This window comes from Callionymus lyra, chromosome 5 (genome assembly GCF_982586985.1).
Source record: "Callionymus lyra chromosome 5, fCalLyr1.hap1.1, whole genome shotgun sequence".
NCBI classification, from domain to species: Eukaryota; Metazoa; Chordata; class Actinopteri; order Syngnathiformes; family Callionymidae; genus Callionymus; species Callionymus lyra.
Window position 1 is genome coordinate 11,470,586 of NC_141822.1, and position 26,497 is coordinate 11,497,082.

At 46.6% G+C, this 26,497-nt stretch overlaps 2 protein-coding genes across 10 annotated transcripts in view; both read left to right on the forward strand.

The window, feature by feature from the left end:
* Positions 1–97: 97 nt before the first annotated feature.
* On the forward strand, positions 98–20,335 carry pi4kaa (phosphatidylinositol 4-kinase, catalytic, alpha a). Of its 2 annotated transcripts, none has more exons than XM_087790852.1 (53): positions 98–293; positions 609–725; positions 801–894; positions 1,827–1,915; positions 1,975–2,047; positions 2,105–2,361; positions 2,462–2,525; positions 3,121–3,269; positions 3,364–3,429; positions 3,506–3,602; positions 3,674–3,865; positions 4,319–4,419; positions 4,498–4,627; positions 4,689–4,818; positions 5,473–5,568; positions 5,640–5,823; positions 5,898–5,998; positions 6,061–6,229; positions 6,317–6,367; positions 7,309–7,417; positions 7,480–7,616; positions 7,679–7,812; positions 7,890–7,972; positions 8,543–8,613; positions 8,676–8,800; positions 8,925–9,006; positions 9,390–9,473; positions 9,534–9,743; positions 9,798–9,890; positions 9,950–10,106; positions 10,168–10,295; positions 11,390–11,548; positions 11,610–11,761; positions 11,821–11,928; positions 11,987–12,207; positions 13,165–13,317; positions 13,403–13,482; positions 13,542–13,741; positions 13,859–13,946; positions 14,006–14,173; positions 14,763–14,816; positions 14,875–14,995; positions 15,065–15,194; positions 15,267–15,337; positions 15,429–15,501; positions 16,380–16,560; positions 16,623–16,727; positions 16,786–16,911; positions 16,995–17,115; positions 19,115–19,274; positions 19,347–19,436; positions 19,521–19,604; positions 19,671–20,335. In XM_087790852.1, the coding sequence occupies exons 1-53, from the start codon at positions 195–197 to the stop codon at positions 19,720–19,722; spliced, it is 6,369 nt and encodes a 2,122-aa protein (XP_087646978.1). In that variant the 5' UTR covers positions 98–194; the 3' UTR covers positions 19,723–20,335. The 2 variants fall into 2 exon arrangements, with proteins under 2 accessions (XP_087646978.1, XP_087646979.1); XM_087790853.1 differs by having other exon boundaries at positions 11,987–12,114.
* A 1,387-nt stretch (positions 20,336–21,722) lies between these two features.
* marveld2a (MARVEL domain containing 2a) overlaps positions 21,723–26,497 on the forward strand; it is a 6,683-nt gene continuing 1,908 nt past the window's right edge. The window contains exons 1-9 of one of the 8 annotated variants that reach the window (XM_087790859.1): positions 21,723–21,860; positions 22,235–22,281; positions 22,345–22,380; positions 23,100–24,053; positions 24,178–24,398; positions 24,465–24,497; positions 24,557–24,714; positions 24,858–25,029; positions 25,201–25,251. In XM_087790859.1, the coding sequence (XP_087646985.1) occupies positions 23,117–24,053; positions 24,178–24,398; positions 24,465–24,497; positions 24,557–24,714; positions 24,858–25,029; positions 25,201–25,251 (1,572 nt within the window). In that variant the 5' untranslated portion in view covers positions 21,723–21,860; positions 22,235–22,281; positions 22,345–22,380; positions 23,100–23,116. Of the gene's footprint in view, positions 21,861–22,234; positions 22,312–22,344; positions 24,054–24,177; positions 24,399–24,464; positions 24,498–24,556; positions 24,715–24,857; positions 25,030–25,200; positions 25,252–26,497 lie in introns of all 8 variants that reach the window. The other 7 variants (XM_087790861.1, XM_087790854.1, XM_087790856.1 and 4 more) reach the window with 7 other exon arrangements.

A 26,497-nucleotide genomic window follows, 5' to 3' on the forward strand; every position in this document is an offset into this window, starting at 1 on the left:
ATGATTTTAGTGTGTTACTTTAAGACCGTGTTCGCATTAGCACTCCGCCAGTGAGGCAGTTCTGGTTCTGCTCCTCTGTGACCTTGCGTCGGTTCTTTTTGGACCTTCCGACGCGCCGTAGTCATCCGTGCAGGCTTGTCACCAGGACGACGATGCTCGCGTAGTGTGGTTTGTTTGCATGCGACGATCTCACGATGGCTCTGACTCGAGAGGCGGGTCGGGGGTTCTACTTCAGCACCGTCCTGTCGCTGGCCCGGTCCCTGGCAGCCCACCAGCCGGTTCCGATCGACAAGGTAAATATGGCGTCCGCTAACGGAGCTAGCATGCTAATCTGTCAACACTGACCTGAAGTTCTTCTGTTATTGAACTAGTTTTGTAGTTGTTTTTAAGAGGTCACTGCGTCACACTTTGTCTGGGGTGACATTGAGGCTGTGAGCGAACAAATGTTAGCACAACTTAGCTGTTGACTTTCAGCAGGAGTTCACTTTTTTTTCCCTTTTCCTGCATCTTTCATCAACATTCTCATCCTTCAAGCTAGAAACTGCACCTAGTCCTGTCAACTGATGCCAACGTGTGTGTGTGTGTGTGTGTGTGTGTGATGCGTTCAGGTGCAGAAGCTGCAGTGCATGTGTCCAGCTGACTTCAGGGGAGTGTTCCAGCTGGATGAGAGGAGGAGAGACGCTGTCATCGCTCTGGGGATCTACCTGGTGGAGTCCAACCTGCAGGTGCTTGATCTCAGGTTCTATTGAATGTTTTTCAGGGTGTGTTTCACCCTTGACCCCAGGTTCTTGTTGTCGCAGCATAAAGAGACGATCGTCCCGTACCTGCTCGGCTTGCTCAAGGGTCTGCCCAGGGTCCAGTGGATCGAAGAGAGCTCGGAGAAAAAAGGACGAGGTACCAACGCAAACCTTTGGAGCCAGTTAGTGTCTTGTGTTCAGGGTTGTAAGAAAAAAAAAAGAAAAGATGCTCTTAAATTCCACAATATTTTTTTTACCATATTGATAAAAGATCTGTTTAAATAAATAAAGACTAATATTAGCTTTTGTAGAGGTTCTATTGCTGCAGTGCTTAAATGTGTGAGTGGGCGGTGAGACGTGTTTTCAGATGGTATTATCTTCTATGTTCTTCTTACAACACGACATCTGAAGCAACAGTCAAGTGTCAAAACAGGAACTTGGGGAACCAATCAGAGCCCAGATTTGAAGGTGGCGTAAGCTGAGCGAGAAAATGAATCAAGAGAAAGATGAAGAGAAATAAAATGAAAATCAACCGACTCATAGATCCTCTGGTGTCTTTTAGTCTTAGTTTTCCCCCCGTTTTTCCACATTAGACTAATAAACGTCCATCACTTTGACTCTCTGTATTATTATATATTGTAACTTAAACATGCAAAATAATAAACAGTGTTTAAAGAAAAGGTAAATCTTCATTCACATTATTATTATATTCTATTAAAGATTGAAAGAAGATTGGCATACATTGGTCTTAAAGAAAATAAGAGATCAAGTGAGACCAAATGATGAAGGATAATAACATTAAATTGTAATAAATAAAAATTTAAGTTTTGGATTCTACTAGGAGAATACATCATCAAAGATTGTTTATCAGCGTACAAGAGCACCCACTCTGCTGAGAAACCAAATGCTATGTCTCACTCTTGACGATTTTACCTACAACATTTTTAACATTTTTACCTTTGAGCTAATTAATTAACATTATCAAACGACACCTGCCAACATTAGTAAAGGATGCCAACCATCAACTTACCTGAGGGTCAGAGGTCACAGCACTAGTCGATGCTAATGGTAGAACTTCCTGTCCTGCAGAGTCACTTCCTGTCGCAGAGAACTTCACCTTCTGTCTGGTGACGCTTCTGTCCGATGTGGCCCAGAGAGATGAGGCCCTGCAGTCCCAGGTACCGCCACTGACCCATGACCTCTGAACTGTTGCAGCTGACCTCTGACCTGTCCTCAGATTCTGGAAGCCGTCATGAACATCATGAAGGTTCTGCTGGACATCTGCAAGAGTCCGGAGGATCATGACAAAGGTACCATAACTGCTGGTCCAGCGCCTCGCGTCTGCTGACGCTCCGTCTCCCTCCCAGAGTACCTGTGCAGGTACAACGTGCCCGCCCTGCTGGGAGTGGCCAGAGCCTTCGGGAGGTACAGCAACACCGACGAGCCTCTGCTGTCCAAGCTGTTCCCGCGACCCGTCGCCCCTTTGCTGCCCACTGCTGACGACGGGGACGCCACCCACCGACGCTCTTTCAACGAGTTCCGCTCCATCCTTCCCAGCTCGCTGCTGGCGGTGTGCCAGGGCGACACACTGAGGCGGAAGGGTTCGTCCAACGTGTCGCAGCAGGTGAGTCGCCAGAGAGGCGCCCCCTGCAGGACGCTCGTGCAACTGCAGCCACTCAGTCGATTTCGACTCCTGACCCTTGATATAACGAGTGTGTCCACAGGCCAGTCCAGAGAGAGGTCTGACTCCCAGCTCACCTGCAGACCACACAGAGCACTACTTTGAAGGTGAGACATGTTTCTGTGCGTATATGTGTGTGTCTGTGTGTGTGTATGTTTATTTACATGTGTTTGTTTACATTTATGTGTTTGTTTACCTCTGTGTTTATATATTTGTGTAAATGTTTATGTGCATGTGTGTGTATTTTTTTTAGTTTATTTAGATGTGTTTATAAATATACGTGTTTGTATTTATTTATTTATGTGTGTGTATGTATACGGCGGTCAGTATATTTGCATGTGTGTATGTTGATGTTTTTACGTCTGTGTTTATATTAACGTTTGTGTTTATGTGTATATGTTTTTGAATGAGTGTATTTATTTACATGTGTGGGTATGTTCATCTTCATGTGTGTTGTTTACCTGTGTTTGTTTATATATATGTGTTTGTGTGTGTTTATATACATGTGTGTTTTTATTTATTTGTGTGTGTATGTATACGTGTGTAAGTACATTTAAGTGTGTGTATATTGATGTTTACATGTGTGTTTGTTCTTATGTATATATGTTTATTTATGCGTGTGTGTGTTTGTTTATGTCTGTGTCAATATTTACCTGTGTGTTTACGTGTGTGTCAACATTTACCTTTACGGATCTTCTCCAGGCTCGTACCTCCCTGATGGCAGCTCAGTGGATCCAGACTACTATTTCTCCACCATCAGCTCCAGCTTCTCCATTTCTCCTCTATTCACTGGCTGCAGCTCTGGAGACTGTCGTCTTCCTCTGGACACTCTGAGACAGCTGCTGCACATGGTACGCACACATGTACACACACACAAGTACACCCACTTGTACACCTGCATGTACACACACAGTGAAGGGAAGTCACACAGATGTGTGTCTGCAGGTGGAGCAGATGGTGGACGAGTCGTTCCTCAAGCGTCTGGATGACGCTCTGGCTGAGCTGGTGGAGGTAAAGCTTTGTTGTCGTCAGCTGTCGCCCCCCCTTCATGACTCAAGACCCTTTCTATTGCTCTCTCTCTCTCCAGGCCAGCCCGGCCACGCTGCTGCACTACAAGACCTTCAGCGACCCTCTGTACGTTGCCACCTTCAAGATGCTGAGGGACACACTTTACAACCTGAAGGGTGAGAACCTCACGGACCTTGTGTTCCCACTGACCACTGACCACTGACTTCACTTACGCTTCCGGTGCCAGAGCTCCAGACGGACTTTGTGCGGGAGGTGCACGACTTCGTCCTGGAGCAGTTCAGCAGCAGCCAGTCGGAGCTTCAGAGGATTCTGCACGACGTGGAGTACCTGCAGAGCGAGCTGAGTCCTCTGAAGCTGCGCTGTCAGGCCAACGCCGCCTGTGTGGACCTGATGGTCTGGGCCGTGACTGAGGAGCAGGGTGAGTACTGGACACTCACTGATATGAATCTGCTCATTGATGACATCACTGGTCACATGACTCTGGACCAGAAGTCAGGTGGAGATGCTGGACCAATTGGGTCGTTGAAAAGTGTTAACTAAAGTTTATTTTCCTTTATTATTCAATTTAATAGGAACATTTTCAAAAAAAGTTACTTTAATCTATTAAATATTCTCAATAAAAATGGATTTAATTGCGAAAATTATAATTGAGACTTTTGGATTGAATAATAAAGAAACAAATCTAACTTCAAGGCAGAAATGCAGTTTTCAGTTTTAACCCTTGCGTTACCTAAAACGTTCATCCAACCTTCTAGGATCAAGGTGCATGTATAAGGGGGTCTGTTTTAAAACATGTAAGCGAGTTCAGCTGAGGAGTTCATCTTTGGTCGTCATTCACGGGTCAAGTTGTGGACTTGTGTCTGTTCTGCAGGAGCGGAGAACCTCAGCACCAAACTGTCGGAAAAGCTTCAGTCTAAGACCTCCAGCAAAGTCATCATCGCCCACATGCCCCTGCTTATCTGCTGCCTGCAGGTGGCGCCAGATTCACTTCTAATTCCACTTCCTGTTTACTGCCCAAGAGGATGTTCTGACCAGGGTGTGTGTCCACAGGGTCTGGGTCGACTGTGTGAGCGCTTTCCGGTTGTCGCCCACTCCGTCACCATGTCGCTTCGGGACTTCCTGGTGGTTCCGTCTCCGGTGCTGGTCAAACTGTACAAGTACCACAGCCAGTACGCCACAGGTGAGCGGTCTCACACCCAGCACCGCCACTAGAGACGCTCACGCTCCCCCCTGTCCTACAGGAGGCAGCGACATCAAGATCCACGTCACCAACGAACACTCCCAGTCCACTCTCAGCACAAACACCTGCAAGAAGACACAGTCCTCCATGTATGAGCAGCTGAGAGACATTTCGATAGACAACATCTGCAGGTGATCTGGACAGGCACGCACACGCACACGCACACGCACACGCACACGCACACGCACACACGCACACGCACACGCACACGCACACATTAGGAGTGTGTATTAGCAAGAATCTGACGATATATTTTACAAAACAGTGGCAATTATCCGATATATTTTTAGTTATACACTGATACTGTATTAACAAGTATATATTTGTAGTATTGTCAAGTACTTGACTCTGGTGTTGCAGAATTTACAGATCACATGACTCTTGATGAAGTCGTAACTGCTTTCATTTGTTTTTAAACCAAAATATGTCCAAATATCAGCTTTAAAAGCTGCTGGAGTCGACTGTATCCTTTCATCCTCAGTCGTTGACGGTGTATATTATTTTTCCTTTAGCTGCTGAGGATATAATGAGTGCTCCCATCTAGTGGTCGGAAGATTAACTGCAACACCAAAGTGAACATATACAGTGAACATTTGAAGTTTAATTGTAAATAAAAAAAATCTAAATATTTTATTTTAACAACAACTATGGTAAAAAATAACATTTGACTCACAAGACTGATGACAAAGCAGCAAAAAAATTGATATATATAGTCTCACATATTTATGTATATAGTGTATATTGCACGCACACCTTCATCACCCTCACTGGTCATGTGGTCCCAGGTGTCTGAAAGCAGGACTGACGATGGACAGCGTCATTGTGGAAGCGTTCCTGGCGAGTCTGTCCAACCGTCTGTACATTTACCAGGAGAACGACAAGTGAGTCTGGACACACCACTGAGCTGCTTGTCGTGTAGATGGGGGCCCACAACAAGTCTTTGTCCCTCCAGGGACGCTCACCTTATACCGGACCACACCATCCGGGCTCTGGGCCACATCGCCGTGAGTCTGCGTGACACCCCCAGAGTGATGGAGCCCATCCTGCAGATCCTGCAGCAGAAGTTCTGCCAGCCGCCGTCCCAGCTGGACGTCCTGATCGTCGACCAACTGGGCTGCATGGTCATCACTGGCAATGTCAGCACACCCCCCAAAAACTCCCCACCAGGTCCAGTCAGGAGTGGTAATAACGAGTGCGTCTTCCTCCACAGCAATACATCTACCAGGAGGTGTGGAACTTGTTCCAGCAGATCAGCGTGAAGGCCAGCTCCATGGTCTACTCGAATAAAGAGTACAAGGACCACGGCTACAGGTGAGTTCACGTGCCACTCGAAGAAGAACCATGTCTGACCCGGAGTCCCGCCCTACGCGCAGACACTGCTCTCTGGCGGTCATCAACGCTCTGGGCAACATCGCCGCCAACCTTCAGGCCGAGCACATGGTGGACGAGCTGCTGGTCAACCTGCTGGAGCTCTTCGTGCAGCTGGGCCTGGAGGGCAAGCGGGCCAGTGAGAGGGCCTCGGACAAGGGTCCGGCTCTGAAGGTACTGGACCTCCTGTGGCTGAAGCAGGGCTTAGCGTGTGCAGGAAGAAGTGAGGCAGGTTTTTGATTCCGACTCTTTTGTCTTCAGGCATCCAGCAGTGCCGGAAACCTGGGAGTCCTGATCCCCGTCATCGCTGTGGTGAGTCCATCAGAACCACTGTTTGTCATCCACGTCTTATGTCTCAATGTCTTGTGGTGTCTAGTTTAGTTGAAATGTTGTCACAAGTCGTTGTTGGAACAGGATATGATTATGACAAGTTGTTGTGTCTGGTTTAGATGTTGTTTACTTGTCATGTCTTGTTGTTTTTTTCTCGTTGAGACTATTTGTTTTGTCTAGTTTAGTTCAATTTCAGTGGCTCATTATTTTGACTATTTGTTTTTCTAGCTTAGTTTGTGTGAATAGTTGTTGTGACTGGTTGTTGTTGTATATTATATATATATATATATATATATATGTAATGACAAGTTGTTGGATGTTGTGATTCGTTTTTGAGTTTATTGTTGCTTCTTGTTTAGTTTAATTTCAGTGTCCCAGTTGTTGTGACTAGTTGTTGTGTCATTGTTGTGACATTGTGTCTCGTTGTGAAGTCTTTGAATACATGTGTCTTGTTGTGACCAGTTGTCGTATATTTTTGTTGTGTTTGGAGTAGATGTTGTGACTAGTTGTTATTACTAGTTGTCATGTCTTGTTGTTGCTTCTCGTTTAGTTTAATTTCAGTGTCTCTGTTGTAACTAGTTGGTGTCTAGTTTAGTTCAGTTGTTTTGACTAGTTTTCTGTCTCATTGTGGTGACTATGTGTCTCATTGTGAATAGTTGTTGTCTCTTTGTTGAATATAGTTTAGTTGTATGTTCTTGCTGCATGGTGTCAGCAGTTGTTATGTGGTTGTGTCTCGCTGTTGTGACTAGTTGTGTTTAGTTGTGTCAAATGTGTACAAAGCCTACCAGCAAGTGTTACTTGTGTGTGTGTGTGTGTGTGTGTGTGTGTGTGTGTGCGACCGTGTTGACAAAGCCTGAAGCTACAGAGTAGTTTGTGTATAGCTTCCACCTGACTTCCAGTTGTTTCTCTCTACTTCCTGTCAGCTGACCAAGAGGCTGCCACCCATCAAGGAAGCAAAGCCGCGTCTGCAGAAGCTCTTCAGGGACTTCTGGCTCTACTCGGTGGTCATGGGCTTCGCCGTGGAGGGATCAGGTACCTAATGATGCTTCACCTCAGGTGAGGTCAGCAGACACTTATATGACCTCTGACCCCAGGACTGTGGCCGGAGGAGTGGTACGAGGGCGTGTGTGAGATCGCCACCAAGTCGCCCCTGTTGACGTTCCCCAGTGGAGAACCTCTGAGGTCGGAGCTGCAGTACAACTCTGCCCTGAAGAATGACACCGTCACTGCGGTACGACACACACCGGCACATACACACACACAAACGCACACTGAGTTGAAGTGTCTTTTCAGGCAGAGCTAAACGACCTTCGCAGCACCATCATCAACCTCCTGGATCCTCCTCCTGAAGTCGCTGCTCTGATCAACAAGCTGGACTTCGCCATGTCCACCTACCTGCTGTCGGTCTACAGGCTGGAGTACATGAGGTCTGAGCACTAGCACTCTTCTTCATCCTCCTTCTCCCATCCCTCTCTCACACCTTCTCTCCTGCACTGTCCTACAGGATGTTGAGTTCCCTGGACTCGGAGCGCTTCCAGGTGATGTTCCGTTACTTTGAGGACCGAGCGATCCAGAAGGACAAGTCGGGTGAGTTGAGTCCAGGTGGAAGTATATCAGTGTCAGAGTGTTTGAATTTAACATTTCAAATGTTTAAACTTTCTATATTTTGAATATTTAAAGATAAAATGTGTTTTTATTGAATTTAAGAAATCCATTTTTTTATACAGTTTGATAATATGATCTCATCTAATAATGTAATTACAATAATTCAGAAATAACATTTCTAAATAAGTATTTATTCTAAGTGCTTTATATCGTAGCCTTTTAAATTCAATTCAATAATGTTGTCATTATAGCGCCACAAGGATTGGCTGAAAGTTAGCTCCGTACTCTTTTGGTATAAACTAGTGGCATTATTATAAATACATTTCTACATTGAATTTAAAAAGCTAAAAATGAAATTAACCTTCTGTTATAGAATTGTTTTAATTTAATTATTTAAAAAAGTATTAAATGCTTTTTTAATTTAACAAAAATAAATCAAAATTTAAATATTTTAAAATGAATACAATACAATGAATCCAAACATTCAATATTCTGATGACACTGATGTATTCCTCGTGTGTGTCGTTGGTGTGTCACTGTGTTTGTGCGCAGGGATGATGCAGTGTGTGATCGCCGTCAGCGACAAAGTCTTCGAGATCTTCCTGCAGATGATGGCGGAGAAGGTGAGAGCATCTGCGTTCGTGAGATTCTCTGTTTGATACTAAACCTCTGGCTTCGATTCCAGGCCAAGACCAAGTCCCACGAGGAGGAGCTGGAGCGCCACGCCCAGTTTCTGCTGGTCCACTTCAACCACATCCACAAGAGGATCCGAAGGGTTGCTGATAAGTACCTGTCGGGCCTCGCCGAGACGTGAGTCCTGATCTTGATACACTCTAGGCAGGTCACATGATGTCTGGATCTGATGCCCCTTTTTTGTTTTGGCTGGATATACAGTATATATATATATATATATTATAATATTTTTGTGTCTCAGGTTCCCTCACCTGCTATGGAGTGGGCGGGTGCTGAAGACGATGCTGGATATCCTTCAGACTCTGTCTTTGTCCCTGAGTGCGGTAAGAAGAAAATATCAATTCACTTAAATATCTCACTTCTTTCACAGTATGGTATCAATATTCAGCAGAAGATAGTTTTTTTTTAATTTTTCTATGGTTTATATTGTATTAAGTATGTATTATTTATCTTTTATTCTTTACAATTAACATGTAATTTTTGTATTACAATTGTAAATTGCATCCTCTACAACTAAAGGAACATAAAGTCACGGGTATGACTGAGGACTAGAGGATACAGTGACTCCAGCCGCTTTTAAAGCTGATGTTTGGACATATTTTGGTTTCAAAACGAATGAAAGCAGTTACGACTTCACCAAGAGTCATGTGGTCTGTGGCCCTAGCAATAAGTGTCTGCTGATCCATGACCTCTGTCTGCGTCTCAGGACATCCACAAAGACCAGCCGTACTACGACATCCCTGACACCCCGTACAAGATCACAGCGCCCGACACTCACGAGGCCCGCGAGGTACCGAGTCCTGTCGCACCTCAAGACCTGGCGGGTCACTCACCAGTCTGTGTTTTTCAGAGCATAGTCAAGGACTTTGCCGCTCGCTGCGCCGAGATCCTCAAGGAGGCCATGAAGTGGGCCCCCTCGGTGACCAAGTCCCACCTGCAGGAGTACCTGAACAAGCACCAGAACTGGGTGTCGGGTCTGTCGCAGCACACCGGTCTGGCCATGGCCACCGAGAGCATCCTGCACTTCGCCGGCTACAACAGGCAGAGCACCACGCTGGGGGTGAGTCCTGCAGACTCCTGGTCCTGCGGGCGGTTCTGACCCATCTGTTCTCAGTCCACACAGCTGACCGAGAGGCCCGCGTGCGTCAAGAAGGACTACTCCAACTTCATGGCCTCGTTGAACCTCAGGAACCGCTACGCCGGAGAGGTACCTTCCCCCCCCCCCGCATGTCTGTTTGCCCTCTGACCTGTCGGCTCTCTTTCCAGGTGTCCGGGATGATCAATTTCGCCCGGGAAGTCCGAGGTCAGTCCGACCTGGCCTGGCTAATGATCAAGCAGATGGGCGAGGCTCTGGACTCGGCCCGGCCAGAGGGTTTCACGGAGGCCATGTTCAAGATGGCTGCTCTGCTCATCAGCACAAAAGGTTTGACTCTTAAGGTTTCGGATCCGGCTTGACCTCTTGATTCTGACCTTTGCGTGTCCAGAGTGCGACCCTCAGCTGCTGCACCACCTCTGCTGGTCGCCCCTCAAGATGTTCACGGAGCACGGCATGGAGACCGCCATCGCCTGTTGGGAGTGGCTGCTGGCAGCACGCACCGGCGTGGAGGTGCCGGTGAGTTGACCGCTGTTTGTTGACAACACGACACAGTTTCATAAATATAAAACACAAATGTAATAATACACGATAACATGAAGCATGAAGAGTTTTTAGTGAAGCACACAAATCACATGTAAATGTTGACAGAGCAAAAGGGGAAGTGGAGTTGTCACGGAAAAAGTTCTCTTTACTGAGTAGTCGTGATGTTTCAAACGTTGTGTCCAGTGTTGTGCCTGAACCAGTTAGTTCAACGAACAGTCATTTTTCTCAGGAATCGGGCTCCAAAGAAACTAGTTCATATTTCGGACGAACTCCCTTCTGTAAATGCGCTCATTCTGGTTTCTATGAACGTCACACTGTAGGTAAGTTGCCAGATTTCCACGGAAACTTGGAGGCAAAAACCTGCCAAAACACATTATAAACAAGTCCTAATGCATCGAGGAGAAAGACCCAGTCTGGCAACACCAGCCACCAGTGACGCACAACTACTTACATCATCAAAACAAAGAGCAGCAGGAAGTCAACAGCCTCGACAAAGTATCAAGGATTCTTTGTATAATCATTTAAAGTTTAATGACAAGGTGGACGAGGATGAAACTAGTTCAGATAGAAAGGGAACTTTACCAACACTGGTTGTAACTACGTGTGAGTCAGTTGTTGGTTTGCAGTTGTGTGCTTGTGCTGAGCTTCTGTGGGAGGTTTGTGTGAGTGGAAGCATCAGTGCCATCAGAATAATGAACAGTAACATTTGGATGTTGAAACTATTTTTATTGCCTTTTTTTTAAGCATTTTTTTAAAAAATGCTTAAAAAAAATGATTTCTATATTCAAAGGTTAAAAAAGCTCTTATACTTTTTAATTTAAATACATCCTTTTTTAATTCAATATAAAAATGTTGGTATAAAAGTATAAAAAAAATCAACCCTCTCTGAATCACCGAATTCGGATTTAAATATTAAGTTTCAACATTAAAAGTGTTAAATTCAACCATATTCTGATGACACTGATATACATACACCTGACATGACAAGCTTCTCTCAGGTGTGATGTTCCGGTAGATCAGTCTTGGACCTGGTACCGGTTCAGTCCCTGACCTGCTCTGTCTTGCAGTTCATGAGGGAGATGGCGGGCGCCTGGCAGATGTCCGTGGAGCTGAAGATGGGCCTGTTTTCCGACGCCCAGGTGGAGGCCGACCCTCTGGCGGCGTCCGAGGAGAGTCAGCCAATCCCCTGCCCCCCTGACGTGACCCCCCACCACATCTGGATTGAGGTGGGCTGCTGCTGGAGCGGTGCCAATGGACCCTCCTGACCCGTGTGTGTCTCTTCCACAGTTTCTGGTCCAGAGGTTTGAGATCGCCAAGTACTCCAGCGCCGACCAGGTGGAGATCTTCCTGAGCCTGCTGCAGCGCTCGCTGGCACTGACAGTGGGCGGAGCCAAGAGCAGCCTGAACCGCCACGTGGCAGCCATCGGACCTCGCTTCAGGTGAGTGTGTGTCTCTGTTTGTGTTTACACATTGTTAACTGTGTGTGTGTGCATGACAGGCTGCTGACTCTGGGTCTGGCGATGCTTCACTCTGATGTGGTCACTAACGCGACCGTGAGGAACGTGCTGAGAGAGAAGATCTACTCCACGGCCTTTGACTACTTCAGGTACGTTCAGCACCAGGTGTCCAAGCTAGCCAGGTGACGCTCGTCTTCTCTCCCCCAGCGCTCCTCCCAAGTTCCCCACTCAAGCGGACAAGCGGCTGCGCGAAGACATCAGCGTCATGACTCGCTTCTACGCCAACATCCTGTCAGACAAGAAGTACTTGGCGGCATGCCATCTGGTCCCCCCGGGTGAGCTTGGTTCCACGCCCGCCCCGAGTTCGCTCTCTGCCGGGATTTTCGGATCGCTTATCGTGTCCAGCACCTCTCCGATATCCATATTAAGTAAGCACGTGGAGCTGGACTCCACCGCCGCAGGAGCATGCTGCTACTCCTGACAAATCTGACGCCGGCCCCGCCCACCATCGCCGCCGCCGTCAGATGATGACGCATGACATGTCACCCATCACCACCATTAGTACTGAGAGTACCAACGTAATCTCATTACTCCTGCCCCCTGGCTCGGTACCAAAAAACCTTCATTTCAGATTATCATCTCATTGGTTCCGGGTCAGGTTATCATCTCATCGGTTCCGGGTCAGATTATCATCTCATTGGTTCCGGGTCAGGTTATCATCTCATCTGATCCTGGGTCAGATTATCATCTCATCTGATCCTGGGTCGGATTATCATCTCATTTGATCCTGGGTCAGATTATCATCTCATCTGATCCTGGGTCAGATTATCACTTTATCTGTTCCTGAGTCAGATTGTCATTTTATCTGGTCCTGGGTCATATTATCATCTCAACTGATCCTGGGTCAGGTTATCATCTCATCTGATCCTGGGTCAGATTATCAACTCATCTGTTCCTGGGTCAGATTATCATCTCATTTGATCCTGGGTCAGATTATCATCTCATCTGATCCTAGGTCAGATTATTACTTTATCTGTTCCTGAGTCAGATTATCATTTTATCTGGTCCTGGGTCAGATTATCACTTTATCTGGTCCTGGGTCATATTATCATCTCAACTGATCCTGGGTCAGATTATCACTTTATCTGGTCCTGGGTCATATTATCATCTCAACTGATCCTGGGTCAGATTATCATCTCATCTGATCGTGCTGCTTCACCATCACTATCATCATCATTGTGTTGTTGGTGTGTTCCATGCCTCAACATCAGTGTGTGAGTTTGTCAGAAACCGTGTGTCCACTGACGGTAGGTTTATGGCAGTGGTCAGTAGCTGTCAGTTGGACCGACACGACGTCCACCGAACTGACTGGTGTGTCTCCACAGACAACCAGGATCCGTCTCTCAACAGCCTGTCTGTGATGAACGCCGCAGACCTCCGCAGTACCGACTCCAGCCTGCGCTCCCAGCAGAGCACTCAGGGCTGGATCAACACCTACCCTCTGTCCAGTGGCATGTCCACCACCTCCAAGAAGTCCGGTCAGTCTGTCCTCCTGTCTTTCTGTCGTTGTGAGTCAGGATCAAATCAACAAGTAAACTCTGTCTCTCTGTCTCTGCTCTGCAGGAACATCGAAGAAGGGGAATCGAGGGACTCAGCTTCACAAGTACTACATGAAGAGAAGGACTTTGCTGCTCGCTCTTCTGGTAAGTTGGTCTTTTCTGACTTGCACAAGTTTCTTGGTCATGTGACACGTGTGCTGCAGGCCAGCGAGATCGAGCGCCTGACCACGTGGTACAACCCGCTGAGCACTCAGGAGCTGAGCATCACCACGGAACAGTCTGTGGAGACCAGCATCGCCAACTGGAGGTCCAAGTACATCAGCCTGAACGAGAAGCAGTGGAAGGACAACGTCAACCTGGCCTGGAGCATCGCCCCGTACCTCGCCATGCAGCTGCCCGCCAGGTCAGAGGTCACCCGCCTCACACCTTCATGACCTCAGAGACACAAAGTCTCTCGTGGGAACAAGACACACAGGGGGGAGATTTGGAGCAGATGTTGACCTTCTGTTTGGTCCTGCAGGTTCAAGAACGATGCCATTGTCGCTGAAGTGACCCGGCTGGTCCGTCTGGACCCTGGAGCGGTCAGCGACGTGCCTGAGGCAGTGAAGGTGTGACCTGTGTATGAAGAGGTGTCTTCTGCTTAATGACCAACCTGTGCTCTACTCAGTTCCTGGTCACCTGGCACACAATCGACGCTGACTCTCCCGAGCTCAGTCACATCCTCTGCTGGGCTCCGGCTGACCCGCCCACCGGTCTGTCCTACTTCAGCAGCATGTACCCGCCTCACCCGCTCACCGCCCAGTATGGGGTGAAAGTGCTGCGCTCCTTCCCCCCAGTAGGTGGCACCACTGATGGAATCATGACCCCAGAACACCTGCGACTGCTGCTGTGTCATTAAACTCAGATCCATGTTACCTTTATCACAAGTTACCATCATACATGACCTTTATCACAAGTTACCATCATACATGAACTTTATCACAAGTTACCATCATACATGAACTTTATCACAAGTTACCATCATACATGACCTTTATCACAAGTTACCATCATACATGACCTTTATCACAAGTTACCATCATACATGACCTTTATCACAAGTTACCATCATACATGACCTTTATCACACGTTACCATCATACATGACCTTTCTCAAAAGTTACCATCATACATGACCTTCCTCAAAAGTTACCATCATACATGACCTTCCTCAAAACTTACCATCATACGTGACCTTTATCACAAGTTAATGTCATATGTAACCTTCATCACACGTGACCTTCATCACACGTTACCATAATACGTGACCTTTCTCACACATGGCCGATATAACATGTGACTTTTTCACTCTAGAGCAGAGGTCAACTTTTTAAGCACCAATAAGTCTGAAACAGAAACTGAACTCCACTCTTCTTCTTTCTCAGGACGCCATCTTGTTCTATATCCCACAAATCGTGCAGGCTCTCCGCTTCGACAAGGTTTGTGTGTATTTGAGTGTGTGACCAAGAGTGTGTGTGTGACCCAGTGTGTGTTCAGATGGGCTACGTCAGGGAGTACATACTGTGGGCGGCTCAGAAGTCTCAGCTCCTTGCTCACCAGTTCATCTGGAACATGAAGACCAACATCTTCATGGATGAAGAAGGTCACCAGAAGGACCGTGAGTGACCCTCATGTGTGTGTGTGACCTTCAGAAGTGAACACTCTCTCTCCTCTGGTTCTGATCCAGCGGACATCGGCGAGCTGCTGGAGCAGATGGTGGAGGAGATCACCGGCTCTCTGTCCGGTCCAGCCAAAGACTTCTATCAACGAGAGTTCGACTTCTTCAACAAGATCACCAACGTGTCGGCCCTTATCAAGTGAGTGTCCCTGGACCCCCGGGCCCCTCCGGAGAGCCGGGCTGTGATGTGACCCACTGCTCTCTGTTGCAGACCTGTCCCTAAAGGAGAGGAGAGGAAGAGGGCGTGTCTGAAGGCTCTGTCCGACATCAAGGTGCAGCCAGGTGAGACCCTCTGCTGACCAATGACCATCCTGCATGTCTGCTGATCACTGACCAATCAACACTCACCAATCAACATCTTCACCATCCTCAGGTTGTTACCTTCCCAGCAACCCAGAGGCCATCGTGCTCGACATCGACTACAAGTCTGGAACACCCATGCAGAGGTGAGTGTGTGTGAGCGTCTTTGTGTGTCTTACTGTGTGTGTGTGCGCGTCTTTCTGTGTGTGTATGTTTGATTATTTCTTTGTGTGTGTCTTTATGCTCCTATCTGTGTGTGTGTGCTTTCTGTGTGTGTGTATCGTTGTGTGTCTTACTGTGTGTGTGTGCGCGTCTTTCTGTGTGTGTATGTTTGATTATTTCTTTGTGTGTGTCTTTATGCTCCTATCTGTGTGTGTGTGTGTGCTTTCTGTGTGTGTGTATCGTTGTGTTTCTTACTGTGTGTGTGTGTGTGTTTCTATGTGTGTATGTTTGCTTATTTCTTTGTGTGTGTCTTTATGCTCCTAACTGTGTGTGTGTGTGTGCTTTCTGTGTGTGTGTGTGTGTGTGTGTGTGTGTGTGTGTGTGTGTGTGTGTGTGTGTGTGTGTGTGTGTGTGTGTGTGTGTGTGTGTGTGTGTGTGTGTGTATCTTTGTACTTTTAACTGTGTTACTTTCTATGTGGATCTTTCTGTAAGTGTGTTTGCCTTTATAATTCTTACTGTTTGTGTGTGTTTATCATTATAATTCTTACTGTTTGTGTCTGTGTGTGTGTGTGTCTTTGTGGTTCTTACTGTTTGTGTCTGTGTGTGTGTGTTTCTTTGTTGTTCTAACTGTTTGTGTCTGTGTGTGTGTGTGTCTTTGTGGTTCTTACTGTTTGTGTCTGTGTGTGTGTGTGTGTGTGTGTCTTTGTGGTTCTTACTCTTTGTGTCTGTGTGTGTGTGTGTCTTTGTGGTTCTTACTGTTTGTGTCTGTCTGTGTGTGTGTGTGTGTCTTTGTGGTTCTTACTCTTTGTGTCTGTTTGTGTGTGTGTCTTTGTGGTTCTTACTCTGTGTCTGTGTGTGTCAGTGCGGCCAAAGCTCCGTACCTGGCAAAGTTCAAGGTGAAGCGCTGTGGTGTGAGCGAGCTGGAGAGGGAGGGGCTTCGCTCGGACTCGGATTCTCTGGAGGACGGCGAGGAAAACCCGGACGGGTCTCGGCGGGTCTGCTGGCAGGCAGCCATCTTTAAAGTGGGCGACGACTGTCGACAGGTGAGGATCTGGTTCTGACATGTGTCTGTGTCGTCTGACCCTTGATTCTGGTTCTGGTCCAGGACATGCTGGCTCTGCAGATCATCGGCCTCTTCAAGAACATCTTCCAGCTGGTGGGTCTGGACCTGTTCGTGTTCCCCTACAGGGTGGTGGCCACGGCGCCTGGGGTGAGTGTGTGACATCATCATGACATCAGACCAGGAGAGTAACACTGGTCTCCGTCAGTGCGGCGTCATCGAGTGCATCCCCGACTGCAAGTCCCGGGACCAGCTGGGCCGCCAGACGGACTTCGGGATGTACGACTACTTCAGGAACCAGTACGGGGACGAGTCCACCCTGGACTTCCAGAAGGTCGTCTCACCTCGGTGGTCATGTGACCCTGGCCTGATCTGACGTGTGTGTGTGTGTGTGTGTGTGTGTGTCTGTGTCTGCAGGCTCGCTACAACTTCATCCGCAGCATGGCCGCCTACAGCCTGCTGCTGTTCCTGCTGCAGATCAAGGACCGCCACAACGGAAACATCATGCTGGACAGCAAAGGTCACCTCATCCACATAGGTGACGTTACATTTGATATATAACATGATATGTGTGTTTCCTGTAGCTGGCATAATGTAGGATTCTCAGAGCTCTTTTTTGAAGTATTAGCAAGAAGTGTATGGAACAGGTGTGTGGCTTCCAACTCAACATTTCATCAATAACAACTCCCAGTACTTTATTCTCACTGACCCTTTCAATATTCACTCCATTTACGTGAATGTTGACACTTTTGTCGCAGCCTTTTTTCCCGTATAGCATGTATTTAGTTTACGCTAGATTTAGTGATAATATATTTATATTAAACCACACGGTTGACCATTTCCTGATTCACTGTTTCAACAAGTTGTTTCAAGTTACTCCCGAAACAGAACATATTTGTGTCATCCGCTAATAGTATTAATTTCAGAATATTTGAGAAGTTGCAATATAATTTATGTATAGTATAAACAGTTTTGGTCCCAGAACCGAACCCTGTGGGACCCCACAGACTATGTCCAAGCAGGTTGATGTGTTGTTACCTATTTTAACATCTTGGGATCACTTGTTTAAGTAGCTCTTGACACAATCCAGTACTACGCCGCTAATGTCGTATCTATACAGTTTATCTACAAAAAAATATAATTGTTAATGGTGTCAAATGCTTTTTTCAGGTCCATGAAAATTCCTATTGAGTGAAGTTTTTGTTCAATGGCGTCGGTTATAATTTCCACAGATTCAGTTAGAGCTACGGCAGTCGAGTGATTCCTTCTGAATCCATACTGGCTGTCATAAAGCAATTTGTGTTTGCTGATGAAATCATCTAGACTTAGTTGTGGCAGTATTGAGATTGGTCTGTAGTTGGTAAACTCATGTGTGTCACCATTCTTGAACAGTAGAATAACTTTGGCTACTTTCATTTTGGTGGGAAATTTCCCAGTTTGGAATGAGAGATTGAAAATGTAAGTTAGCGGCTCAATGATTCTAGGTAAGACCATTTTAAAATCACATTCATATTCAGGTCATTAACATCAGTGGATGTTTTTGATTCACATTTGTTGACCAGGTGTCTAATCCATGTGTCCTTCACTGGAGTGAGAAACATAGAGCTTGGAATCATGTCTGTGTTCTTATCAAAGTGGTCCCAGTGTAGGGGGTGAGACAGGAATGTTCTTGGCTAGCTCCGGCCCGATGTTCACAAAGAATTCATAGTTTGTTATGATTTCTGGCTTCTCTTCCTGCATGTTGTTGTACTAGAGGTTTGGGAGGGTAATTCAGTTTTCAGCATTTATTGTCAGTAACATCATTAAAATAGCATATTTTTTTGTATGATGCATGTTTTCTGCTAATAAATTGCTGTAGTATTCTTTCTTGGTTAATTTAGGCTAGTGTTTAGTTTGTTTCTGTACCTTTTTTATCTAATTTCTGACTGGATCGTCCTAGATTTTATTAACTATCTGTACAGAGTGTTTTTTTTTTCCTGCAGGCATTTATCAGTGTTTTTGTAAGCCATGATTTAACCTCCTTTTTCTGATGTGTGTCTTTTTTAAAATCTATATTAGAAGGTTGACTTTTTTTCCATTGCTAATAAATAAATTAAAAACATGTATATATATATAAGGGCATCCTTTGATATTCAATATCAAAATGTTTCACTTTTACACCAAAATATAATGTAATATATTAATATATTATCACTATTAAAAATAAAATAAAAATATTGAATTCAGAAAAATGTAATAAAATATAATACAATTTTAAATTATTGGAATTAGAATATATAGCATGTTACCTTATAGAAGAAAAAAAAATGAATCGAAAAGATATTTAAAAAAAAAAAATTAAATTATTAAAAAGAGAATGTCAACGAATCAATATACAAATTATTGAATTCAATTATTTTTTTAAAAGATCCTTGATTTAAGAAAAAACAGTAAAAATACACATTTTCCATTGATAAATATTTTCCTCATTTACCGAATTATTTTTTCCTCCCAAGCACGACGGCTCGATCCCTGACACGTGTCACTCTGGTCCGCAGACTTCGGCTTCATGTTCGACAGCTCTCCGGGGGGTAACCTGGGGTGGGAGCCCGACATCAAGCTGACGGACGAGATGGTGATGATCATGGGCGGCAAGATGGAGGCCACACCCTTCAAGTGGTTCATGGAGATGTGTGTGCGCGGATACCTGGCGGTCAGGTGAGTGCACCCCAAAAATGCTCCCCAATGCTCCGCCCGCTCAGTGGAGTCAGGTGACCTTTCTCCGCCCAGGCCCTACATGGATGCCGTGGTGTCACTGGTCACTCTGATGCTGGACACTGGGCTGCCTTGCTTCAGAGGTCAAACCATCAAACTGCTCAAGTGAGTGATGAAAAAAATCAGGAAGTACTTATTGACCTCCGAACTTTGACCTGTTAACCCTGCGTGTTGCTCCTCCTCCACCAGAGGGCGCTTCAACCCACAGATGAGCGAGAAGGAGGCTGCGGCGTTCATGATCAAGGTCATCCAGAGCTGCTTCCTCAGCAGCAGGTGAGTCGGGAGTTGAACCAACGACCGCCTGGCCTGTAGACTCACTGTCGCCCCCCCCCCCCGCAGGAGTAAGACCTACGACATGCTGCAGTACTACCAGAACCAGATCCCGTACTGAGAGTCTGGCTAGGACCAGGAGGACCCGGACCTGTTCCAGAACCTTAGTGAGCCTAGAAGGTCCTCGTGTTTCCTGAACCGGTCCCGACCCTGCTGCTGCTCCTGGTCGGGTCCGGGTGTTTTTCGGACCATGTTTCAAACTGCACTTTATAACCACGACCCGCTCAAGATACACAGGAAGTGATGTCGTGACAGACAGTTTTAATCAGCAATTACCCCCAGGTGGAGTGACCAACGGTTGCCATGGAAACACTTGATCATCAGAGGGATGACATCACAGCTGCTGAGACCAAACATGAGTGTTACTGTTGCTCCGTATGTGTGAGTGAGTTGTGATGTTCGGACCAAGAAGCCATGTTACTCCCGAATCAAACTGATCCTTATGCAACAATCGTGAGTGTGTGTCTGTGTGTGTCTGCGTGTGTGTGTGTGTGTGTGCACAAAAAGCGAGCTTTTATCAGATCAATTTTAAGTTTTGTTGTCTAGTGTAGTTCAACAGTTGTGATCACGGGACCGTCGTTCGTATGTCTGTCTTAGAAATGAAAACGTGTAACACATTTTGTTGTCTGTAAACTTCCTGGCAGGTTTTCAAAATAAAAGCCTGTCAACACTAACTGATCGGTTGAGTGTGAGATTAGTTTAAACTTCTCGGCTGAATCCCAGGTGTCTGGGAGCGCTCGCTCTGGGCTCAAAGGCTGATAAACTAGACCTCAAGGTAGTGAGGGACAGAGTTTGGAACACTGAACTTTTTTAAATCTGTTTTTCGATGTTTCTTATGGTACCGACCTCGCAGAACCCAATATTAAAAGACCAGAGCACCCACTAAAATAATAGGCAAAGTTTACAAATGCCCATCACTCTTAGTACATTCCTACCATAAAAAAAACCTTTGTACCCCAGCGTCATATGTGCCCTGAGGAAAGGTGTTTTCAAAAGCTGGTGAAAGTATATAGTAAGTAAGTAAGTAATTTTTATTTATATAGCGCTTTTCCAGACCAGGGTCACAAAGCGCTTAAACAATCAAAACAATATTCAATAAAGTATATATTTTAAAGATCAAGATAAAACTGATAACACAACAGGAGTTCCAGAAAATCAAGGAAAAGCCTGAACAAATAAAAACGTCTTAAGATGTTTCTTGAAGGAGTCAGTAGATCCATCAAGCGCAAAGAGAGAGGAAGATCGTTCCAAAGCTGAGGAGCAACAGCCTGGAAGGATTTCTCTCCTCTGGTCCTGAACCATGTGTGAGGAACCATCAGTAGATTCTGATCCACAGACCACAGAGCCCGAGCTGGGGTGTAAGGCTGGATCAGATCAGTGATGTAAGGAGGAGCCTGACCATGAATTGTTCTGAAAGTAAGAAGCAGAATTTTAAAGTTGATCCTGAAATAAACTGGTAACTGTGGTAAAGTTGCTTTTTTAAAAGAACAATGAACAAGTGTTCCCGAAACATAAGTAATTCAAACACAAAATCTGAATCATTTACGCAAAAGAAAACATCTATTTTTATTATTTTAAATGTATAAATACAGTTTTGAATTTGTATTTACTTCTTGTGTTGTGATTTACAAAGTGCGCTGGTGACGTCACGATAGTGATCCGGGTCTCATTGACTGGGGGCCACATGTTTCATTTGGAATTCAGCCCCTTCCTCACCCATCCGTCACAGGACAATAGACCTGTCTGGACTCGTCTCCCCCCACAGCGAGCGGGTCCCAGGTTCTCTCGAGCGCCCCCTTCAGTCTGAAGGTGTCTCTCCTTCTCTTTTTTATCACATTTCTTTCCTCTCACGCGTCCTTTCTGCCTCATTCCTCTCCTCCCATCCAAAGTTATCAAAAAACGTCAGGTGAGCTCGCTCAGGTAACGCCGTGGTCTACCCCTGACGTCACAGGGATGGGCAGGTCACGTGGTATCCGAGGAAACCTGCTGCGTCGTTACCAGCGGAGGAGGAAGAGGAGGAAGGAGAAGAGGAAGAGGAGCTCGGCGCGGGTTCGAACCTTCGTCCTTCGTCCACACACACACACACACACACACGAACTGAACCGTTCGACGCGCGATTTCCCGCCACCGTCTGCTGCTTGTCCACCGGAACTAAAGTTTGTTGGACCTGTTGGACCGAGGAGCTACTGCGCAGGTGCGGTGAGTTCCTGGACGAGCAGAAGTTTTTTAAAAAAATGAACGTTTTAAGAGAAAGATCTTCTGAAGTACTTTTTTTTCCACCAAGATAGTCCGCGACGTTGTTTTGTGTAGTGTTTTGTTGTGTGTCTGCGGCTGTTGTGAGTCCACGGAACACGAACCAGGAATACAGTTGTTGTTATCTGGACGCATGCGCAACATAAGGAAGAAACAAGACCCGAATGGGTCAGAACCGTCCGGTCGGTCAGTCGATCACATCTTAGAACCCGTTAAGAGAGTTTTCCTGGACCTGATCCCGCTTCGCTCGTGATACCCCGTCTCTCTGGGACTACTTTGTTTGGTTTCCTAACCCGCTGACGCTTGCTCCGGTTCTGCAGGTGTCTCGGCGCCACCGGAACCGGGTCTGACTGGACCTGCCGTCAATGTAAGTCGGGTTGAGTGACGCGTCCATCAGGTATTTGATCTTCTTGTTTCTTCTCAACATCAGAGTCGAGTTTCTGCGCCAATGACGTCACATGACACGGTGAGGATGACGAAGGTGATGTCGCCACTTGACCGGTACCACAGACAGAACTTTACCTCCCAGTGACGTCACTGTCTGTCCTCTGGTCGGTCATGTGACCGTTGATCGTGGCGCAGAAACTCTGCTCGGACTATGGTGCCCTGGGGTCTCACGCCGTTCTTGCATGGAGGACTCTTGGATCTTCTGGTGGTTCTGGTTTAGGTGGAGGAGGAGATTGGGTCATCTCGGCTGTCAATCATTCTTTTGATTTTACTTGCTTGATTACTTTCACCTTCCCATGACTAGGGTGGGGAGCCAACTGACCCACAACTGACAACACGACTGAAACAAATCACTAAATGACCGACTGATCAACAAATCATCAAGTGACTGACCAACAACTGACCAGATGATTGACCCGAAAATGACTGCCCAACAACTGACCAAACGACTGACCCACAACTGACAACATGGTTGACCATAAACTAATTAAATGACCGACCAAATGATTGACCCAAAACTGACCAACAACTGACTGAATTAATGATTAAATGACTGACCTACAACTGACCAAATGATTGACCATTAACTGACCGACCAACAACTGATCAAATTACTGACCAACAACTGACCGAATTAATGATTAAATGACCGACTCACAACCTACCAAATTACTGACCCAAAACTGACCAATAGATAGATGCGGTTCTGTTGTGCTGACGTCCTGTGATCCTCCTCAGGGACCTTCCTCAACCTCATGTCCTATGGAGGCGTTTACTCAGGACACGCTGACCGTGTCCGTCCTGAGCCACATTATGACCAGGTCCCTGCGGGCACTCTTCCTCGGGTCAGCGACAATGACCTGCACTCGTTGAGAGACCCGCATCTCGCCCGAAGTACCGACCCACTCCCGCCGCCTCCGCTGCCCGTCCAGCCGCCTGTGGGTCTAGAACTTAATTCCAACGGCAGCGAGGAGGGAGACCCCGACCTGGACCCGGCTCTAGACATTAAGCCCGTGCACCGCTTCATCCCGGATTCTTGGAAGAACTTCTTCCGGGTCAGCGGAAGAAGCGACAAACCGTGGTCCATGCCAGGGTCCACCTTGGACAACAACAACAGCACCAGCGGGGGCGTCCGCTGCTCGCCGCCCCACTCGCCCTCCGTTCCAGGGTCGTATCTGGATCCATATGGCGGGTCCGGCAGGAGCCAGCACTCGGGAAAGGAGCTGCTCGACGTCCACGACTCCCAAGGGTCCCTGTCGGGTCGCACGTACCGCACGGGGCTGACCTACAGCGAGCGGGTCGAGGAGTACCACCAGCGCTACGCCTTCATGAAATCCTGGGCCGGGCTGCTGCGGATCCTGGGCTGCGTGGAGCTGCTGCTCGGCGCCGCCATCTTCGCCTGCGTGTGCGCCTACATTCACAAGGACAACGAGTGGTTCAACATGTTCGGGTACTCGTCGCCCGGCGGCGCCTACGGCGGGATCTACGGCCCGGCCACGGGCGGGTCGTACTACTCGGGCCCGAAGACGGCGTTTGTTCTGGTGATCGCGGGCCTGGCCTGGCTGGTGACCGTCATCATGCTGGTCCTGGGAATGACCATGTACTACAGAACCATCCTGCTGGACTCCACCTGGTGGCCGCTGACCGAGTTCATCATCAACCTGGTGCTGGCCGTTCTCTTCATGGCTGCAGGTAAATGAGGTGCCACTAGGGGGCAGTGTAACAAGCACAGCAGCACTGACTCAAAAAGTCATCAATCTTGTCAACTCGTTCGCGCAACTAACTCCGCTAACTTGCTAACTCGTCATCCGCGCAGGGATCGTCTACGTGCGCGACACCACGCGAGGCGGTCTCTGCTACTTACCCGTCTTCAACAACGGCATCAACGGCGCGTTCTGCAGGACGGAGGCGGGTCAGAACGCCGCCATCATTTTCCTGTTCGCCAACATGGTGGTCTACCTCATCGGCGCCGGCGTGTGCCTCAAGCTGTGGCGGCACGAGGCCGCGCGGCGACAACGCGAGCGCTACGGCCAGGAGGTAGGTCACATGACACCAAGGTCCTGCTTGCAATGAAGGGTCTGATCACTTGGTCTCCTCCTCCAGACGACCTTCGACCGCCCGGATCATCAGCCACTGGTGAGAACTCTGGTTTACAAAAAAAAAAACAGTTTGGACTCTGACTGTCTTTTGTCCAGACGAGCATGGCGCCGGTCTCCAAGAGTCTGGAGCAGGTCCAGGGCTCCTCTGTGGTCCCCATCCAGGCCAGATCTCAACCTAGACCCCCGCAGATCCAACAGGGAGTCATCCCATCAGGGCACATTCCCAAACCCGTCATCGTCCCGGACTACATCGGGTGAGTCAGTTAGCTGGTTTGCTGGTTTGCTGGTTTGCTGGTTTGCTGGTTTGCTGGTTAGCTTGTTAGCTGGTTAACTGGTTAACTGGTTAGCTAGTCTCCTCAGTATCTTTTTAACGTCAGAGTTTCTCACGTCTGTCCAGGAAATACCCGACGATCCGCTCGGACGAAGAGAAAGACCAGTACCGGGCCGTCTTCAATGACCAGTACTCGGAGTACAAGGAGCTGCACGCTGACGTCCAGGCCACCAGCAAGAAGTTCGAGGAGATGGACGCCATGATACGGAGTCTACCTCAGCAGCCCGCCAGCCACACGGTGAAGACGAGCTTTTCTGACATCACTTCCTGTCAACTTTCTCTCTGCGACAAACAAACTGGTTGTTCCACGAACACGACTATGTTCCGCGTGTATTTCCTCGCCACTGCTTCCTGTCTCTTTTTCTTCACCCGTCGCTGCAGCTTCTTCATCGTCAGTGTTTCTGTGCAGGAGGTCGAGCGCATCAACAAGATCTTCCAGGAGTTCCAGAGAAAGAAGAATGTGAGTCAACGATGGTCTTTCTCTACTACTACTAGTAGTACTACTACATCTTCATCACCCTTCATCATCTTCATCATCCTCACTCTTTATCATCTTCATTTCCAATCATCTTCTCATCCTCATTCTTCCTCATCTTCATCATCCTTACTCTTCATAATCTTCATCATCCTTACTCTTTATCATCTTCATCATCCTTACTCTTTATCATCTTCATCATCCTTACTCTTCATCATCTTCATCATCCTTACTCTTTATCATCTTCATCATCCTTACTCTTCATCATCTTCATCATCCTTACTCTTTATCATCTTCATCATCCTTACTCTTCATCATCTTCATCATCCTTACTCTTTATCATCTTCATCATCCTTACTCTTCATAATCTTCATCATCCTTACTCTTCATCATCTTCATCATCCTTACTCTTCATCATCTTCATCATCCTTACTCTTTATCATCTTCATCATCCTTACTCTTCATAATCTTCATCATCCTTACTCTTCATCATCTTCATCATCCTTACTCTTCCTCATCTTCATCATCCTTACTCTTCATAATCTTCATCATCCTCACTCTTTATCATCTTCATTTCCAATACTCTTCATAATCTTCATCATCCTTACTCTTTATCATCTTCATCATCCTTACTCTTTATCATCTTCATCATCCTTACTCTTCATCATCTTCATCATCCTTACTCTTTATCATCTTCATCATCCTTACTCTTCATCATCTTCATCATCCTTACTCTTTATCATCTTCATCATCCTTACTCTTCATCATCTTCATCATCCTTACTCTTTATCATCTTCATCATCCTTACTCTTCATAATCTTCATCATCCTTACTCTTCATCATCTTCATCATCCTTACTCTTCATCATCTTCATCATCCTTACTCTTTATCATCTTCATCATCCTTACTCTTCATAATCTTCATCATCCTTACTCTTTATCATCTTCATCATCCTTACTCTTTATCATCTTAATCATCCTTACTCTTCATCATCTTCATCATCCTTACTCTTTATCATCTTCATCATCCTTACTCTTCATCATCTTCATCATCCTTACTCTTCATAATCTTCATCATCCTTACTCTTTATCATCTTCATCATCCTTACTCTTCATCATCTTCATCATCCTTACTCTTCATCACCTTCATCATCCTTACTCTTCATAATCTTCATCATCCTTACTCTTTATCATCTTCATCATCCTTACTCTTTATCATCTTCATCATCCTT